A 20,465-nucleotide genomic window follows, 5' to 3' on the forward strand; every position below is an offset into this window, starting at 1 on the left:
TGTTGAGGGTCCTATTGAATTCAGAGACGGTCAGACTTTCAGAACAGTTTTTCCATAAGCATTTATACTGATACTGTAGTTGCTTGTGCACATCCATTGCGCTTTTGTCATTCCTAAACGAACACATGGCGAAATACGCTGCTCTTCTCTGGATTTTTTATCTGGTAAGGGTCCCAGGCTGGCGAACAATACAGAAATATCGGTAGAACAAGGCTGAAAGATATCTCCTTTGCTGGTGGACTACACTTTCCAAGGATCAAGCAATGGATGGCTTGCTCCTTTCCTATGATTAGTTTTATGTACTGTTAACACTTAAAACCACGGCGTACGCATTCACTCGGATATTTAACGGATGTACATGTTTCCATTGAGTGTTCGTCAATCGTGTAATCATAACATAAGAAGTTTTCTACATATTTGTGCACAATACATCACTTCACGTCACATACATCACGTCAACTGCGAATCCTTGCACTAAGCATCGATTGCGGCAGGTCTTCCAGTATTTCGCTACATTTTTATAGTGTTGTTACTTCTACCAAACCTGAGCCCAGCCGGGACAAAATGAATCCATTGAAGCACTCGCCATTTAGAACTAGCCATTGAGCACGTATGGGCTATCGAAATGCCATAGAAACGGCAGTATTAACCCCTCTTTCAAAATTACACCGAATGTAAATATTTCTCCAGGTCAATTTTATGGTGCCAGCGCTGTTCGGTAGACACAATCATTTGCTCGCTATCTTACCTGCAGTACAGTAAGCTTGGAAAAATCTGCCAAAGGAATCCTTTAAACAAAGAAAAAAGAAAAATACGAAGAATCATCTCGCTTGTAGCATCTATTCGGAAAGTAAGGTCCGATCGGTTGCAAAATGGAAACCACTGTGAAAATTAAAAATGTATTATTTGCAACAGGAGGTACACTTTCCAGCTACTTCTCTACGTAGTCGCCGCTTCGATTTAGACATTTGTTGTAGCGTTCTACGAACTTTTCAATATCCTCATCACAGAAGGAAGCAGCCTGTGCTTTCTGCCATTTCTCTACGCTGGTCTGCTGCTCATTGTCTGTGCCAGAACGTCGTCTTCACAGCTAGCGGTTCATATGAGCAGAGATGAAACTTAGGAAGAGTCAATTACGGGCTCTGTTGTGGGTGATCAAACACTTCCCATCGGAAACGCTGCAGGAGCATCTTCGTTACCCTTTCATAGAGGGGCCGAGAAGTGTCAGGAGGAATGTTACGTGGACTTTTTTTTTTGTTATGTTACGTGTTATGTTACGTGGACTGGATGACATCAGGCGAAATCTCACACCAGGCCCTCATGCCTGGCGGGAGACACTATTGTTCCAAGCAACATTACGTGCTCACTGTGCGCTCAGAACCGAAAATAGTGGCGTGACGCGATCGACGAGCATACTAGAGACAGTGCCCAACACATCTGTGCAAAGCTTCATCGGATTTTCACTGCGGTTTCCATTTCGCACCTCGCCGGACCTTACTTTCCGAATAACCCTCGTAGTAGCAAGTTTGTGCCTCACTGTTCTCCGTATGCCATAAGCATTTCAGTCATAGTTGTAATCGAGGAAGAGGATCTACACCGTCATGAGCTTTCGGCCTTATCTTCTTCCACGATTTCATCGTCGAGAAATTATTCAGGTAGCCGTACTAATTTGGTGTCCTGTGACGAGTCACAAGTACTTACGCACGACGGTAACTTCTGAATCCTTTGACGAGAAGATGAAACTCTATGGATTAGTTCTCACATTTGTTCTTGTTTTAGCCAGAATAAACCAGTGGCCAATTGCCGTGTGACTCATTTATCAATTGTTAAAAGTAAAAGTAGCAGATGGTGACTCCACGAAGCCGTATTTCGTTGATCATAACAGTCAGCCTTAGTAGAAACTGTTTTACCTGAACATTAGTACTTTAGGCAGAATTTTCGACCACGTTAGATTAAATCTGGGCAAATTACTGTCACACGTCCCTCAAAATTAGCGTACCGTCGTCGCTGGGAACGTTATTTGTTCCCTTGTTTTTCAGATGGGGTTAGAGGGGGGCGAGGGCGAGAGGACTCTTAAATTACTGTTGTACTCACTACGGCTTCAGGCCACGACTGGCCTACCGGGACTATCCGACCGCCGTGTCATCCTCAGGGGAGGATGGGGATAGGAGGGGCATGGGGTCAGCACACCGGTCTCCCGGTCGTTATGATGGTATTCTTGACCGAAGCAGCTACTATTCGGTCGAGTAGTTCCTCAATTGGCATCACGAGGCTGAGAGCACCCAGAAAAATGGTAACAGAGCATGGCGGCCCGGATGGTCCCCCATCCAAGTGCCGACCACGCCCGACAGCGCTTAACTTCGGTGATCTCACGGGAACCGGTGTATCCACTGCGGCAAGGCCGTTGCCTAAATTACTGTTGTCCACTATGGATTTGCGTCTGGACATCCAGTATTAAAGTAAATATCCTTTACTTCACGTCATTGGTCACAAATATTTTTGTCATCAAACTGCCGGTTTCGGTCTATAATAACCACCTTCTGATCTGCAGAAAAATACGGGAAAAACATAAATACACTAGCAGATTGTCTACAGCTTAAAACAATGAAATCGACAATAATGAAAAGTGTTACTGACATACATGTGCATTTGTGCGCTTTGAATACGAAGTATTAAAGCTTAATTCTCTAAATACACTTTGTCATCAAAAGTGTCGGGACACTTGGCTGAAAATGACTTACAAGTTCGTGGCGCACTCCATCGGTAATGCTGGAATTCAATATGGTGTTGGCCCACCCTCAGCCTTGATGACAGCTTCCACTCTCGCAGGCATACATACGTTCAATCAGTTTCAGGAAGGTTTCTTGGGAATGGCAGCCCATTCTTCACGGTGTGCTGCACTGAGGAGAGGTATCGACGTCGATCGTTGAGACCTAGCACGAAGTCGGCGTTCCAAAACATCCCAAAGGTGTTCTATAGGATTCAGGTCAGGACCCTGTGCAGGCCAGTCCATTACAAGGATGTTATTGTCGTGCAACCACTCCGCCACAGCCCATGCATTACGAACAGGTGCTCGATCGTGTTGAAAGATTCAATCGCCATCCCCGAATTGCTCTTCAACAGTGGAAAACAAGAAGGTGCTTAAAACATCAATGTAGGCGTGTACTGTGGCAGTGCCACGCAAAACAAAGACGGGTGCAAACCCCCTCAATGAAAAACACCAGCACACCATAACACCACCGCCTCCGAATTTTAGTGTTGACACTACACACGCTGGCAGATGACGTTCACTGGGCATTCGCCATACCCACAGCCTGCCATCGGGTCGCGACATTGTGTATCGTTATTCGTCACTCCACAAAATGTTTTCCAATGTTCAATCGTCCAATGTTTACTTTCCTTTCATCAAGCGAGACGTCGTTTGGCATTTACCGGCGTGATGTGTGGCTTATGAGCAGCCGCTCGACCATGAAATCCAAGTTTCCTACCACCCTTCTAAGTGAAATAGCACTTGCAGTGGATCCTGATGCAGTTTGGAATTCCTGTGTTGTGGTCTGGATAGATGTCTGCCTATTACACATTACGACCCTCTTCAACTGTCGGTGGTCTCTGTCAGTCAATGACGAGGTCGGCCTGTACGCTTTTGAGTTGTATATGTCCCTTCACGTTTCCAATTCACTATCATATCGGGAACGGTGGACCTAGGGATGTTTAGGAGTGTGGAAATTTCGCGGACAGATGTATGACACAAGTGACACCCAATCACCTGACCACGTTCGAAGTCCGTGAGTTCCGCGGAGCGCCCCATTCTGGTCTCTCACGATGTCTAATGACTACTGAGGTCGCTGATATGGAATACCTGGCAGTACGCGGCAGCAAAATACACCTAATATGAAAAACGTAAGTTTCTGGGAGTGTCCGGATACTTTTGATAACATAGTGTTATTTTATGTGCTTTCTGGTTTATTCCTTCTATGTATCTAGGTATTTTTATTGATTATTTGTTACTTACAGCCCCCCAACAGATGGATTTTAACGTTATAATTATAAAATGCATAAAAAATATTGACAAGCTTAGAGGTAAGTACCTTGATTAACTTGATTGGATGGTGACGCTTGGAGTCGTGAAAACTATGAGGAGTACGGTGCTTTAGCGTGCTGTTACGAATTTCTAGCTGGGGATATTAAATGTAGTGGTATTGGAGAGGAAGTTATGTGATAAAGAATGAGTATTGGGAAGAGTGAGGAGAGGGTAGGTGTAGAATTGTTGGATGGGTTGGAGCCTTCTCGTGGATGAGGTAGTGGTGGGACAGGTTATAGTTAACAGCCTAGGCTGGCTGGATGTCAGGAATTAGTTTATGGTCTGGGAGGGGAAAGGTTTGAAATAATCGTGTGGGAGGACGTAGAGTGTAAGGAGAGGTAAGTAAGGTGGCACGAGGCGGGCCAGGATTCTCAGTGTTGTGGGGGGGGGGGGGATGGTACTGGGATTCAATTTTGGGGTGAAGTTGTTCCAGGTACTATAAAACACGTGGCAAACTGAACAGGCATATACGGTATGGGTGGGGGAGAGTGAGCGGATACAGGAAGCGAGGTGAGAATTTGGAGGGACAGGGTGTTCGGTATAGCAGCCACTTACTTCATTAATCACCAGAACGAGTGCTCCGTCTCTGGCGATAACACCATCGACAAGGCATCACATTTTTTCTTTCTTTCGGATGTAGATGTATATACAGCTAATACTGCTTCGCCGGCCGGTGTGGCCGTGTGGTTCTAGGCGCTTCAGTCTGGAACCGCGTTACCGCTACGGTCGAGGGTTCGAATCCTGCCTTGGGCATGGATGTGTGTGCTGTCCTTAGGTTAGTTAGGTTTAAGTAGTTCTAAGTTCTAGGGGACTGATGACCACAGATGTTAAGTCCCATAGTGCTCAGAGCCATTTGAACCAATACTGCTCCCATGTACGTCAGTACAATAACATAACTTTCGTTTACAGAGTTTCCTGACAGTGGTGCCATGAAGACCATTTTGTTGCATACATTGACGCTGATTTTGGTTGTTGGAGGTACGCATTCTGCCAGGATTTTGGGCATCATCCCAACGCCCTCCATCAGCCACCAGCTGCCCTTCCGACTGATAGCTCTCGAGCTCGCCAAGAGAGGGCACCAGGTCACACTTATTACAACGGATCCTGTGAAGGTAAGAGTGCAAACCATAAAAACCAACACATGAACATGAGTTCATTATATAAATCTTACTCTGAAACGTGAAATCTTATCTTCATAAATTGAACTGATGAAACTCACTGCTTTCACTCACGAGTCGCTCGGCTGCGTAGCACTATCTTGGTGGACCATTTCGTCGAGTGATCAAAGCATCACGTGGTAAAATATTGGAGTCCGTCAAGCATCTTTTTTTATAAATTCCGAACATCGTCTTACCCATCCTGAAGAAGGTAACAGATACACAGAAGGTGCTCCCTCGCAGACGCGCAGATGAGGAAAAGGTGGAGAGGACAATGGTGGAGAAGACAAGTGCTTGACAACTCTGCCACGCATAAAAAACCCAGCTATAGGAACTCTAGGATGGGTATATGTAAATTTCGCACTTAAAATACATCGAGATTTCGTTTCCCATTCTATTAACGATCCAATTGTGGTATAGGGATCTTTATTATATTTTATTTTATTACTTTTACTACAGCACCATGCGCAGATATGGTCTTCAATATATGACCAAATATGACGCTATAAGTTGATACAGAACGCAAACTCAGCAAGCCAACAATGTTCGACTAAAAAGGTCTAGTGATACTATCTCTACGGATGCTAGGAAGTAGTGGAGATTTAATGTGATACAGTTAGCTAGTTTGCTGGGTCAGTGGCTTCCACATAAGCTCTGCTTTCAAATTATACTGCAACACAAATTCGCTGATAACATTCTGACTTCTACATCTACATCTACATCTAAATCCACATCTACGTAGATACTCCAAAGCCACAGTGTGGTGCCTGGCGGAGTGTACTCTGTACCACTACAACACATTTCCTTTCCTGTTCCACTCGCAGATAGAGCGAGGGGAAAACAACAATGTATATGCTTCAGTAAGAGACCTAATTTCTCGTATTTTATCTTCACGGCCCTTACACCCAATGTGTGTCGGCGGCGACAGAATCGTTTGGCACTCAGCTTCAAATGCCGGTTCTCTAAATTTTCTCGGCAGTGTTACTCGAAAAGAATGTCGCCTTTTCTCCAGAGATTCCCATTTCAGCTCCCGATGCATGGCCGTAATACTTACGTGTTGATCGACCCTAAGAAAGAAGCAGCTATTGATAATACGGAGAGTACTCTACCAGTATCACTGTCATTGGTTCCACAAACACCTAATATCTTTCGTTTCCGAATGTACGTTGTTGTTTCGCCTGTAACGCAAAAGTATGAGACCGGATGCTAATCTTCTTCTCACTGGTCTTATCGAAACGTCGCGTTGAAGGGACACTGTAGGTTGATGCTAACCGAGAAGACTTTTTTTTATAAAGGCTTTTGCCTGGCACATCTTGTAGATGCAGATATTTTATTAATCTACATTGTGAATATGTCTATTCGGTTTTCTAACGTAGATTGCTTGCAATACATCTTACGGGGTATTGAGCTAATTTATTTGTAGACAGTGCACAGAAAATTATTCCTCACAGTAGCTCTTCGTCACAGGCACAATTGCATAACATCAGACGTGCTCAAGACCAACGTAGCAGGATAACATGATCGCGACGTACCATGTGCAAACAGTTGCCACAAAATTTGCTCAGTTCCCTCAGTATAAAATAGAAGAAAGGAAACCTCCAATTTTATTTAACGAAAACTTAGATAACAGCATTATACAGCTCACAAACCATATTATTGATCACAGAATCAGAATTTACCACATGATCCAGTGCTGCGACACTGGCATCATAAGATATGTTGTTCAAATGTGTGTGAAATCGTATGGGACTTAACTGCAAAGGTCATCAGTCCCTAAGCTTACACACTACTTAACCTAAATTATCCTGAGGACAAACACACACACCCATGCTCGAGGGAGGACTCGAACCTCCGCCGGGATCAGCCGCACAGTCAATGACTGCAGCGCCTTAGACCGCTCGGCTAATCCCGCGCGGCTCATAAGATATGTTGCTGGCAATACCAGTGGTGCCGAAAGACAGCTGCAATCGTTAGCACTTGAAAAAAAAGTCTTTGGCGTTGTAAAATATTAGCTTGTTATTTAGCTACTCTCTTCAAAAGGAAATTATAAAAAATTACATCGTTATATCAAGCAGGTTCTTGCTCACATTGATTAAAGGAGACTGCATGCTACCTCTACTTAAAATATTGCAAAAGCAATACAATTACAAAGAATGGTACCTATCGTACGTAGCTGCAGGGACAACAGTCTGGATGACTGACTAATCTGGACTTGCAACGTCAAGCAAAACGGCCTTGCTGTGGCGGTACTGCGAACGGCTGAAAGTAGCAGTAATTTTTCCCGAGGACATGTAGCTCTACCGTATAGTTAGCTTTTGACAATGTTGACTGGAATACTATCTTTGAAATTCTGAAGGTAGCATGGGTAAAATACAAGGAGCGAAAGGCTATTTACAGCTTGTGTTGAGCCTATCCTCGATATCATTCAATATACACATTGAATAAGCAGTAAAGAAAACCAAAGAAAATTTTGAGTAGGAATTAAAGAACAGGGAGAAGAAATAAAACTTGGAGGTGTGCCCATGACACTGTAACTCTGTCAGAGACAGTAAAGGAAGAGTAGTGGAACTGAATGGACAGCGTCTTGTATGGACGATATAAGATGTACATCAACAAAAGCAAAACGAGGATAATGGACTGTGGTCGAATTAAATCAGGTGATGTTAAGGGAAACACATTAGGAAACGAGAAACTTAAACTAGCAGATGAGTGTTCCTATTTGGGCAGCAAAATAACTGATGATGGCCGAAGTAGAGATGATGCAAAATGTAGGCTGGCAGTGGCAAGAAAAGCATTTGTGAAGAAGAGAAATTTATTAACTTCGAATATAGATTTAAGTCTAAGGAAGTCTCTTCTGAAGGTATTCGTCTGGAGTGTAGCCATGTATGGAAGTGAATCATAGACGATAAACAGTTTAGACAAAAAGAGAATGGAAGGTTTCGAAATGTGGTGCTACAGAAGAACATTGAAGATTTGGTACGTTGAACACGTAACTAATGAGGAGGTACTGAATAGAATTGTAGAGACAAGAAATTTGTGGCTCAGCTTGAGCTAAAGAAGGGTTCGATTGATGGGACGCATTTTGCGACGTCAAGGGATCACCAATTTAGTAATGGAGGGAAATTGTGGGGGTGGGGGGTAACAATCGTGGAAAGAGACCAATAGATGAATACATAAGCGGATTCAGTAAGATGTAGCTTGCAGTAGTTATCTGGAGATGAAGAGGCTCTCACAGGATACAATACCTTAGAGGCTGCGCCGAAGAAACTGCTCTAGGCATGAGTATTCAAATACAGAGATACTGTGAACAGGCAGAATACAGCACTGTGGTCGGTAACGCCTGTGTAAGACAACAAGTGTCTGGCGCAGTTGTTAGATCGGTTACTGCCGCTACAATTGCAGGTTATCAAGATTTAGGTGCATTTAGACGTGGTGTTATAGTCGGCTCACGAGCGATGGGACACAGCATCTCCGAGGTAGCGATGATGTGGGGATTTTCCGGTATGACCATTTCACGAGTGTACCGTGAATATCAAGAATCCGGTAAAACATCAAAATAATCTCCGACATCGCTGCGGCCGGAAAAAGATCCTGCAAGAAGGCGACCAACAACGACTGAAGAGAATCGTTCACCGTAACAGAAGTGCAACCCTTCCGCAAACTGCTGCAGATTTCAGTGCAGGGCCATCAGCAAGTGTCATTGTGCGAACCACTCAACGAAACATCATCGATATGCGGAGCCGAAGGCCTGCTCGTGTACCCTCGATGACTGCACGACACAAAGCTTTATGCCTCACCTGGGCCCGTCAACACCGACATTGGACTGTTAATGACTGGAAACATGTTGCCTGGTCGGACGTGTCTTGTTTCAAATTGTATCGAGCGGATCTAGGTGTAAGGGTATGGAGACAACCTCATGAATCCGTGGTTCCTGCATGTCAACAGGGGACTGTTCAAGCGTGTGGAGGCTCTGTAATGATGTGGGGCGTGTGCAGTCGGAGTGATACGGGACCCCCGATACGTCTAGATATGACCGTGTCAGGTGACACGTACGTAAGAATCCAACCTGATCACTTGCATCCATTCAAGTCCATTGTGCACTCCGACGGACTTCGGCAACTCCAGCAGGACTTTATGACACCGCACATGTCCATAATTGCTAAGAGTGACTCCAGGAACACTCTCCTGGATTTAAACACTTCCGCTGGCCACCAGGCTCCCCAGACATGAACATTATTGAGCATATCTGGGATGCCTTGCAAAGTGTTTTTCAGAACAGATCTCCACGCCCTCATACTCTTATGGATTTATGGAGAGCCCCACAGGATTCACGGTGTCATTTCCCTCCAGCACTACTTCAGACGTGTTGCGGCACTTCTGCGTGCTCGCTCGGGCCCTACACGATATTAGGCAGTTTCTATGGCTCTTCAGTGTATACAGGGTGTTACAAAAAGGTACGGCCAAACTTTCAGGAAACATTCCTCACACACAAAGAAAGAAAATATGTTATGTGGACGCTTACTTTCCATGTTAGAGCTCATTTTATTACTTCTCTTCAAAACATATTAATCATGGAATGGAAACACACAGCAACAGAACGTACCAGCGTGTCTTCAAACACTTTGTTACAGGAAATGTTCAAAATGTTCTCCTTTAGCGGGGATACATGCATCCACCCTCCGTCGCATGGAATCCCTGATGCGCTGACGCAGCCCTGGAGAATGGCGTATTGTATCACAGCCGTCCACAACACGAGCACGAAGAGTCTCTACATTTGGTACCGGGCTTGCGTAGACAAGAGCTTTCAAATGCCCCCATAAATGAAAGGCAAGAGGTTTGAGGTCAGGAGAGCGTGGAGGCCATGGAATTGGTCCCCCTCTACCAACCCATCGGTCACCGAATCTGTTGTTGAGAAGCGTACGATCGACTGAAATGTGCAGGAGCTCCATCGTGCATGAACCACATGTTGTGTCGTACTTGTAAAGGCACATGTTCTAGCAGCACAGGTAGAGTATCCCATATGAAATCATGATAACGTGCTCCATTGAGCGTAGGTGGACGAAACTGAAATGAGCTCTAACATGGAAATTAAGCGTTTCCGGACACATGTCCACATAAAGTCTTGTCTTTATTTGTGTGTGAGGAATGTTTCCTGAAAGTTTGACCGTACCTTTTTGTAACACCCTATATATATATATATATATATATATATATATATATATATGTGTGTGTGTGTGTGTGTGTGTGTGTGAACTGCAATCATGACATCCCAAGCTATACTCCTTGTCTATATCTTCTTGAAACACCCCCTTTCTTGGAAATGAACCAGTCAAAGAGGTTTCAATGATCTTAAGCTACGATTCTTGGCCTGTAAGAGAGCTTTTAAGGAAACATACCCACATAGATCTACCAATAACGACCTAGTTTTTTGGTGACCAGTCACATTATTTCATCTTCGTCGTAATCCACCCAACTTGACCAGTCGGAGACCTTCCAAGCAAAAACACACACTGTTTGCTGTACTGTAATAACAACTCAGTATTATACCAATGATTTAAGCGAAACACCCTGCGGCAGCGTGGTTCCTTTCGTCCATTACCTACATCCACCTGTGAACTTGTTGCAGCAGGTCGACGGTAGGAAAACTGAGCAGAAACCAACCGTACTGCAACTCGCACCAGGCAGCATACAATGTAACTATTCCAAGAATCGGGGGAAGGTCTTAATATTGAATGAAAGGTGGAAATACTGGAAACTTCGGTATATTCTGAACCTTGATAATGTACACATTCCCTGCCAAGCCCGTGCTAATCTTAACACGGTCATGCACAAATCCTTTCATTCACGTTATCAAGTTTGTGGTAACGTATTTCCCGAAATCTGAACAGCTACTAAGCACGCATTGTTCTTAAATGAAAATGCTCGCCATACTATTAGGTTTATCGGTATCTAATGCACTCAAGTTTTTAGTCACCGATCTGCTCAATATGGCATGCGAAATACACAAAATTACTAAAAAAATCCGTACTTCCTGAAAAAACACCGGAATAAATATGTCTTCACTTTAAAACACTTTTGAAGCATGTAGTATAACTAAAACTGGCATATTATAACTTCCTTCGGAGCTCATACTACACACGACCGTACCATTGAAAGGCTGGGCTCCGACTATTCTAGACTGCGACTACTCTAGACAGTTGTAAGCATTCTGTATCTCCAAGAGAAAAGACGCGCGAAGAGCACTCCGTTCCGACTGGTCAGTTTTCCTTAAGGCCAATAGAAAAACATTATTCTCGCTCGTTAGTTCGTGCCTTGCACGACTAACCAATCAACAAATAACGCACTTTAGAACTGTACTTTTCCCCGAAATAAATATTTAACATTCGGATGTTTTGTTTATACTTTACATTATTAACTATTTTCATTTGCACTCGATTAGCTTTCATTTTACCATAAACTTACTTAACATATTATGATACAAAATTCCCCGTCGTCTGCATTCACACTGTCTTCAAAAATGGTTCAAATGGCTCTGAGCACTATGGGACTTAACATCTATGGTCATCAGTCCCCTAGAACTTAGAACTACATAAACCTAACTAACCTAAGGACATCACACACATCCATGCCCGAGGCAGGATTCGAACCTGCGACCGTAGCGGTCACGCGGTTCCAGACTGAAGCGCCTAGAACCTCACGGTCACCCCGGCCGGCACACACTGTCTTAAAAGTTTCTCACACTAGTTTGTACAGCGTTCATCAGTAGAACAATGATCTACATATTTACTTTAGACCACATTCACGCATCATTCACACTACTAAAAGCATATACAAAACTTTACAAAGATAAATAAACAAAAAAAAAAAGCCGCAAGAAATAAAGAGAAAAATTCACAAACACATTCTCTTGACCTGTTTCTTGAAAGCCTCTGTTCATTACTGAACTCTGATGGATGAAAATTTGAACTACGTACTCGACTGAACCCGCTTCAGACCATCGTCACTGTGCACACATGAGTCATTCTCCCGATACACAGGCTCTAGACGGGAGCGATATAAAGTGGGTATTACACGGCGATCCGCCGCGAACGGTACTGGTCTAGTGCGACAGCCATCTATAATCCGTTCATCATAAGAATGAACCTGATGTAAACAAACTCAAACGCGATGATTGGTCAGAAGCCGTAGCATACGTACACTAGTGTTATTACGCTCTTGTATACGCTTATGTGTTAGATATCTTATTAAGAAGTTACGTTAAATGAAACTTTAAGATTTCAAATGTATTAACAGCCATCAACGTTCTTAAATACGCTTTAGCTACAGGGTTTTTATTTCAAAAATCGTGTGCAGCTACAGCCTCTGCACTATTGTGCTCTGATTGTCGCGCTGTTAAATCGCAGCATGAAAATGGCTGAAGCTGCTTTCTGTTCCGTAGTGAAACACGCACATGGAACACTGTTAGAAAGGGCCGAGAAATGAGCTATTCTTCATGTTTTTCATAAATTTACTGTATTTACTGTGTTGATCTTGGGGCCTCAGTTCTTTCGTAAGCAGTGAATATAATCCCTCGCCACTGTCCCTTCTTTTCAGCAGTTGTCGAACGCAAAAACTTAAGGCTTTTTGTTTTCGTCTTCGTTGTGCCCTAATCCGAAGATTTACTGTCACTGCCAGGGCAATAGCTCTAAAAACAAGTGAGTCCTCCACGTGCAATACATACAGCTGTGTAACCAAGTCTCGTAATATAAAACTATATGTTGAGTCTGTAATTCAGGACAGTAGTAACCTAAATAAGATAATAGCAGTCACCTAATAAATAATGATAAAAAACAATTTCTTATTAAATAGGAACCTTGAGTCACATAAATAATTTGAAAAAAATGTTGTTCTAATATGTCACAGGGCACCCCTTGTGTTTCGCGCGGTAGAACGAACGACTTTGCAAGAGGTCAGGAAGTTCTGTTTGCGTTTTTCTCGTTATCACTGTGTACTGCGCATGTGCGGCAAGTATATCCCGCGTGGATGGTGTAATAGGTCTACGTGAACCAGTCTGTAGTTACAGACATGCACGCTTGCAGCGCTGGTGCATAGGTGTACGGTTTACGCGCATCGTGTAATAGGGGCTTAAGGCGCCACGCCTCAACCCCATCAGAGAGTTTGCAACATCAAGGATGATATCGATCTTACACACAAAGCAGTTAGCCAGAAAATTGAAAGATATGTGTCAGCAAGTTGATGTTTGTCGATGCCAGCAAATCAGACTTATGCAGTGGGTAGACAGTATAAGTAGCCATGTACACAAAATTATTGCTGAAATACTTTACCATTTCTTTTCAGAAAAATGTACAGAATTACACGGAAATAGACTTGTCTAGTACGTACGATTACTGGCGAGCAACGTTTGATTTTACATCCATGTCTGAAACAAGTCCCATTGCATTGATGAGTATGATGGATGAAGCTGGGAAACGTATTTGCGAACTACAGCTTGGCTCTTCTCAGATCAAAGACTTCCTCACGTAAGTGGAACAGTGGAGTGTACATGTGAAAAGCTATATTTGATAGCTTTCCAAGGTTTGATATTGAGTTGTTAACGAGCGGTTTCATGTTTCAGATCCCGGCCGTCTTTCGACGTCATTATACTGGAGCATCTCATGTACCAGTGCTACTACGGTTTGGTATATGAGCTAGGATCACCGCCGCTGGTTGGTTTCGTGTCCCTAGGTATCCCCTCTCCCGTCCATACCTCGTATGGAAATCCCAACAATCCTTCCTACTGCCCAGATCTCATGCTTGGCTACTCCGATCACATGTCCTTCTGGGAGCGAATGTACAACACGTATATAATACTCCGTCTGAATTACCTTTGGCGGTATGTAATACTTAAGACTCAAGATGAGGTCATGAGAACGTATTTCGGTGCAGAACCGCCATCTGTGCTGAAAACAGAAACAAACATAAGCCTGATCCTTGTGAATAATCACTTCAGCATGAACTACCCACGGCCGATGCTACCAAATGTGATAGAACTGACAGGGCTGCACATCGAAAAGCAACGAAAGCCTCTACCCAAGGTAGGTACTAATGTTGCTGCACTTAAGTGCTTAGTTTAATAAATCAGTGTTGATACAATATTAGTTCCACATAATGTGAAAGAAGACAAGAATGCATGCAAATCAGGGAGGAGTAAAATTTAACATAAATGGAGTAGTATCTCAGAGGGAGAAGAATTAAGCGAGGAATCAGCTGCTCGTTGATGGAGGAAATGAAACGATTTGCATGTATCCTACAAACCTAAAGCAGGATGACTGGAAGGGGGCGATAGTGAATCACCAACCTCCTAAAGACAAACCCAGAGGAATGATATCAGGTGTGTTTTACTCCAAAGTAAGTATCAAGTGAGGAAAGAAGTTATAAACTATTTGCAAGAGAACCAGGAACAGAGATGTGAAACACAGACATTGTTAAAAATTTTCTGCATCAAATCAGCAACACATTTTAACCTGCAGGGACCATTTTATCCATGATTCATAAAGATACCTAGGTGAATAAAACAGATCTACATCTACAGGAATACTCTACAAATCACATTTAAGTGATTGACAGAGGGTTCATCGAACCACCTTCACAATTCTCTATTATTCCAATCTCGTATACCGCGCGGAAAGAATGAACACCTATATCTTTCCGTACGAGCTCTATTTCCCTTATTTTAGCATGGTGATCGTTCCGCCCTATGTAGGTCGGTGTCAACAAAATATTTTCGCATTCGGAGGAAAAAGTTGGTGATTGGAATTTCGTGAGAAGATTCCGTCGCAACGAAAAACGCCTTTCTTTTAATGATTTCCAGCCCAAGTCCTGTATCATTTCTATGACGCTCTCTCCGATATTTCGCGATAATACAAAACGTGTTGCCTTTCTTTGAACTTTTTCCATGTACTCCGTCAGTCCTACTGGTAAGGATCCCCCACCGCGCAGCAGTATTCTAAAAGAGGACGGACAAGCGTAGTGTAGGCAGTCTCCTTAGTAGAACTGTTACATTTTCTAAGTGTCCTGCCAATAAAACGCAGTCTTTGATTAGCCTTCCCCACAACATTTTCTATGTGTTCTTTCCAATTTAAGTTGTTCGTAATTGTAATACCTAGGTATTTAATTGAATTTACAGCTTTCAGATTAGACTGATTTATCGTGTAACCGAAGTTTAACGAGTTCCTTTTAGTACTCATGTGGATGACCTCACACTTTTCATTAATTAGGGTCAACTGCCACTTTTTGCACCATTCAGATATCTTTTATAAATCGTTTTGCAGTTTGTTTCGATTTACTGATGACTTTATTAGCCGATAAACGACAGCGTCATCTGCAAACAACCGAAGACGGCTGCTCAGATTGTCTTCCAAATCGTTTATATAGATAAGGAACAGCAAAGGGCCTATAACACTACCTCGGAGAACGCCAGAAATCACTTCTGTTTTACTTGATGACTTTCCGTCAATTACTACGAACTGTGACCTCTTTGTCAGGAAATCGCAAATCCAGTCACATAACTGAGACGATATTCCATAAGCACGCAATTTTACTACGAGCCGCTTGTGTGGTACAGTGTCAAACGCCTTCCGGAAATCCAGGAATACGGAATCGATCTGAAATCCCTTGTCAATAGCACTCGGCACTACATGTGAATAAAGAGCTAGTCGTGTTTCACAGGAACGATGTTTTCTAAACCTTTGTTGACTGTGTGTCAATAGACCGTTTTCTTCGAGGTAATTCATAATGTTCGAACACAATATATGTTCTAAAATCCTGCTGCATATCGACGTTAACGATATGGGCCTGTAACATAGTGGATTACTCCTACTACCGTTCTTGAATATTGGTGTGACGTGTGCAACTTTCCAGTCTTTGGGTACGGATCTTTCTTCGAGCGAACGGTTGTATATGATTGTTAAGTATGTAGCTAATGCATCAGCATACTCCGAAAGGAAGCTAATTGGTATACAGTCTGAACCAGAAGACTTGCTTTTATTAAATGATTTAAGTTGCTTCAGTACTCCGAGGATATTTACTTCTACGTTATTTATGTTGGCAGCTGTTCTCGATTCGAATTATGGAATATTTCCTTCGTCTTCTTTTGTGAAGGCATTTCTGAAGGCTGTGTTTAGTAATGAAATTATATCCATATTCTAATTTTATTTACAAAAAACTTCTTTTTGAATCATACACAACAAGAATGCGTAAACTGTACCTTCTTACGGGTTCTTTGGAGTCTGTGCTTCACAAACATCCTCCCGTTAATTTATGGAGTATATGCACACTGCCGGATTTTCTGGAACGTACAACTTCTTACTTGTAACTCCTATTAATATTCAGTCCAGAACCACGTAGATTCATATTATCATACCACTGTTAATCACTCCCAGATAGTACTGACATCCATGGTCCTAGTGGATATCTGTATAAACTGTTAGTGATCTACAGGTCTTTTGCAATCGTTTTTCAATAGTATTCTACATAAAGTTTCACTGTCCTCGATCACCCTCAGCACGCTGTCGACATTGTCTATTGACCACTACAGTAAATGAAGAGCAGTGATTTTCTTGCCACATTTCCTTACATGATGCACATGAATGTTACCGAAAGAATCATTACACGCAAATCATGTAATCCTAGGGCTAAGGGCTTGTACTTCGCAGACAATGGAAACATACCAACATAACATCGAGAACATTTCATGACAGGCAGTTAACTTCACGAGTCTTTTATACTGACGACAAGTTTGGAAAACAGCGATTCGCAACATAAAGGCACAGATAAATTAAAAAGCAAACAGTTGACTTTATAAAGCTGTGTCAGAATATCCTTGTACTTTATATACATAATTCTGGGGAATATTTAGGAAAATATTTCAGTAGCATGTTAATGTTTTCAAATTGAATGATTTTCTTAAGTCTCTCACCGATATACGTACTGAAATAACAAAATGTATGAAATAAATCATAGAGCCAGATCTTTCTCACGACAAACAAAACCTTACCTGTTCAAGAGCTATAAATTTATTTATACATAAAGTATCTTACTCATTAGAGGGACAAGCTGAATTCCGTGTTCTTTTTCTAGAAACAAAGTCACATGAAGCAGGACCCACAGGGGTGGAATGCCATTATGTGAGGCCGTAAGTAATGGTATTTTTAACCGAAGGAAGTACCCTCTGCGCATTGGCTGTAAAGAGGCGGTAAAAACGTCTTAACTGTGTGTAGTGTTGGCAAACTACTTGATGTTTGTGAAACGTTCTTCATGGATACTCTTGATGTTATGTGTTTTAAGGTGGTACATTAGCAGGTTGTCACACAGAACTAAGAAGCTTTCGATCTAAATTCAGGAACACATGCATAGATCTGGAGAAGCAATGGTTATGGCGGTTAAAGCCATTAGTGGAGACTGATGTACTTATAAATGATTAGAGAATAAAAAGCATCGAACAGAAGAGGAAGCATTTTTCTCGTAATATTTGTTTACAGCTTTTTTAATTTTTTAAATGATGTTATCTTTCTTTTAGCTGTTAGTGTTTTATTTTACAATTGCAGTTTTGACATTTATGCCATTTTCAGGTACAATATTTTTGAATATAGGCAGGCATTAGACAGATATGTGGATATTTCGTTGTTGACTCTGCTTAGTGACAACATATACTTCCATATATTATGCTTGAAAATGGCACAAATGCCGAAACTGCAAAAGCAAAATAAAACACCAAAAGCTAAAAGCAAGATAACATCGTTCAATAGAAGGAAAAGAGGAGGCGAACACACTGATGAAGTATCCTTATCCTAAAGGATATCACTAATCTTAGTATCTTCTGATGCAGCGTTAAGTTTAGAAATAGGAGGTACAAGACACTTTCAACACAGAAACCAGCGGGAGGGGGTTCATATTTGAATGGTTGTTTGATAATAGTCCCATATTATTTCTTCACAAAGCGTATTACAGTTGCTCTTCTACATTAAGAATCAGATGGAGTCACTTACATCCACCATTTTATGTAAACTTTCAGCAGTAGTTATAAAGCCCACTGCAGGTTTAAAATGTTTTCTGTAAACGGTATATTGTTACTTCAGGTAAATGTGAAATTTATTTAGTACTAGTTCTCTACATATATTTCACAACTAAAACAAATGTTTTGATAACGATGAAAATTTCGAGTTATGTTTGGCGCCAGTTTTTCGTGTGGCTACATTAAGTAGTGTATAAAACCATTAATTTTCATACATGTCCACACATTTAATTCTCGTTTACAAATCTGCTTATAATTCATAAATATTCTAGAGTTGTACGAACTTAATTACATCTCCTACGGTTCGCACAGTTTGTTGTGTCAATTCCCTACGAAGTCGAAACTAAATAAACTTCCGTAGACAGTTGTATGTAAATAACACACTGTAGTTGAGAAATTCGGAAAAATGAGTTATTATATTATCTGTAGACTTAGCTAAATAATATGGTTACGCTAAGTCTACATCTACATCTACATCCATACTCTGCAAGCCACCTGACGGTGTGTGGCGGAGGGTACTTTGAGTACCTCTATAGGTTCTCGAAGTCTAGATTCGTAGATGAGCATTTCTGTACATAATGACTGTGTTCTTATTAATAAAAGCATCGATTATTCGACTACCTGGAACCAGTTTCTGTGTCCTTTCATCTTCCATTACTTCATAACTCATGTTCCCTATCTTCAGAGAAGTCAATGTTACGTAATTCATATCCAGTAGTTACCACTTTCTGAAGTTTTCTCCCACCGGTTTTTCTATTGTTAATCAGTCTAGAACGGATATGAGCTGCCTATTCCTTTATGAACTCTTTCTGCATGTGGTCTTTCCAGGAACTTATGTCTAAGACAAGATTTGTCCCCTTGGTTTTCTTTATTATAATTTTTTAAATATCTTTGAAGGATCCCTATGTTTGAAATGTTTCTCCACATCCCGGACTTGTGCTCTGACAACCAGAAGGTCGTCAGAGTCTGTGGCAGTGGATAAAATTCTTAGTAACTCTATTTTGCTGGTGGGTAATTGGTGATGTGACGGTACCAGGTTTCAGCTGTCCTGTTGCTTATGACAACGGGGACAGTAAACAGGCAGTGTGCTAAATTCTCATCATAGTCGGTTTACTTAAAAAGATGCGTTTCAAACATTCGTTTTTAGTGAAACAGTGTTTCCCTACCCTACAAGGTTGGCAGCTGGGAGTCTAATGTGCGCTCCCGTTCTGTAAATGTTTTCCACTTCTCTCGTTCCTTTTTTGTGGTTAATACGGATTAACTAGAAAAATTTAACAATGTCACTCGATGTACTCCGTAGGCATTGGCTCATTTTATAAGAAACACGCAACTCGGTACTATGGGTGTTAAATAAAAACAATTTTTATAATACCAGTTAATTTTTATTTGTTGCTCCACACTGTTCATATTTAAATTTTGTGTTTCTGAATATTGTTATTAGAGTCTAATTGTATTTAATCGCCAGTTTCTTTGAACTTACAAAATATGTAATCTGAATATATGTGTCTTTTGACTTTAAGAGATACTAAAAGAAATCACGAGAAATAAATTGGAATAGGTGTTGACTGGAAGATTTTATTTAATTTTGTAAAAGTCATAGTACGTCTCCTGCTCAACAAGATGCAAACTGGTAGAGCAAACCAAGACAAATTATTGGCAACAGTATACTGCGAGATCGTTTGATGGAAAATAGCTCTCTCCTTAAGCGTGGTAGAAATGGAGGAGGATTTCGGCGTGGAAGAAATAAGTTATTCCGTGAAATACCCAGTGTTTAATGGAGCATTGATTGGTAGGAGCTGAAATAAGTCTGCGTGAGTCAATGAGACACCTTCGAAGTTTCTAAAACTAATGGGCGCTTTACACGGTAATATGACAGTCAAAATATTATGACACTAGAAGCTTAATTTCATACTTCCAAAAAACATGAGAAGGCACGAATAAACCTGCTAGGTGTATGATGATTGTTAATCACAGACGGGAATAGTACTCAGAGGGAAAGAAACAATTATAGAAAAGTAGCGGCTCCGGCCACGAAAACTGACAACAGCCAGGAGAGGAATTTGCTGATCCGCATCCAGTGACACCTATCGACCGAGAATGACGCAGCGGTCGGTCGGTATCGTTGGGACTTCCAAAGCCTGTTCGGACGAAGTTATTAAAACAATCAAAATCTTTA

General features: G+C 41.8%; 1 protein-coding gene and 1 pseudogene across 1 annotated transcript in view; one reads left to right on the top strand and one right to left on the bottom strand.

The window, feature by feature from the left end:
* The window catches only part of LOC126252862 (UDP-glycosyltransferase UGT5-like), an 86,074-nt gene that overhangs the window by 36,840 nt on the left and 28,769 nt on the right, over positions 1–20,465 (top strand). Inside the window, exons 2-4 of the mRNA XM_049953817.1 lie at positions 4,991–5,193; positions 13,576–13,757; positions 13,853–14,312. Coding sequence (XP_049809774.1) covers positions 5,011–5,193; positions 13,576–13,757; positions 13,853–14,312 — 825 coding nt within the window. The 5' untranslated portion in view covers positions 4,991–5,010. The remainder of the gene's footprint in view (positions 1–4,990; positions 5,194–13,575; positions 13,758–13,852; positions 14,313–20,465) is intronic.
* LOC126253840 (5S ribosomal RNA) lies at positions 2,292–2,409 on the bottom strand (annotated as a pseudogene).

The sequence above is a fragment of the Schistocerca nitens genome, chromosome 4 (genome assembly GCF_023898315.1).
Source record: "Schistocerca nitens isolate TAMUIC-IGC-003100 chromosome 4, iqSchNite1.1, whole genome shotgun sequence".
NCBI lineage: Eukaryota > Metazoa > Arthropoda > Insecta > Orthoptera > Acrididae > Schistocerca > Schistocerca nitens.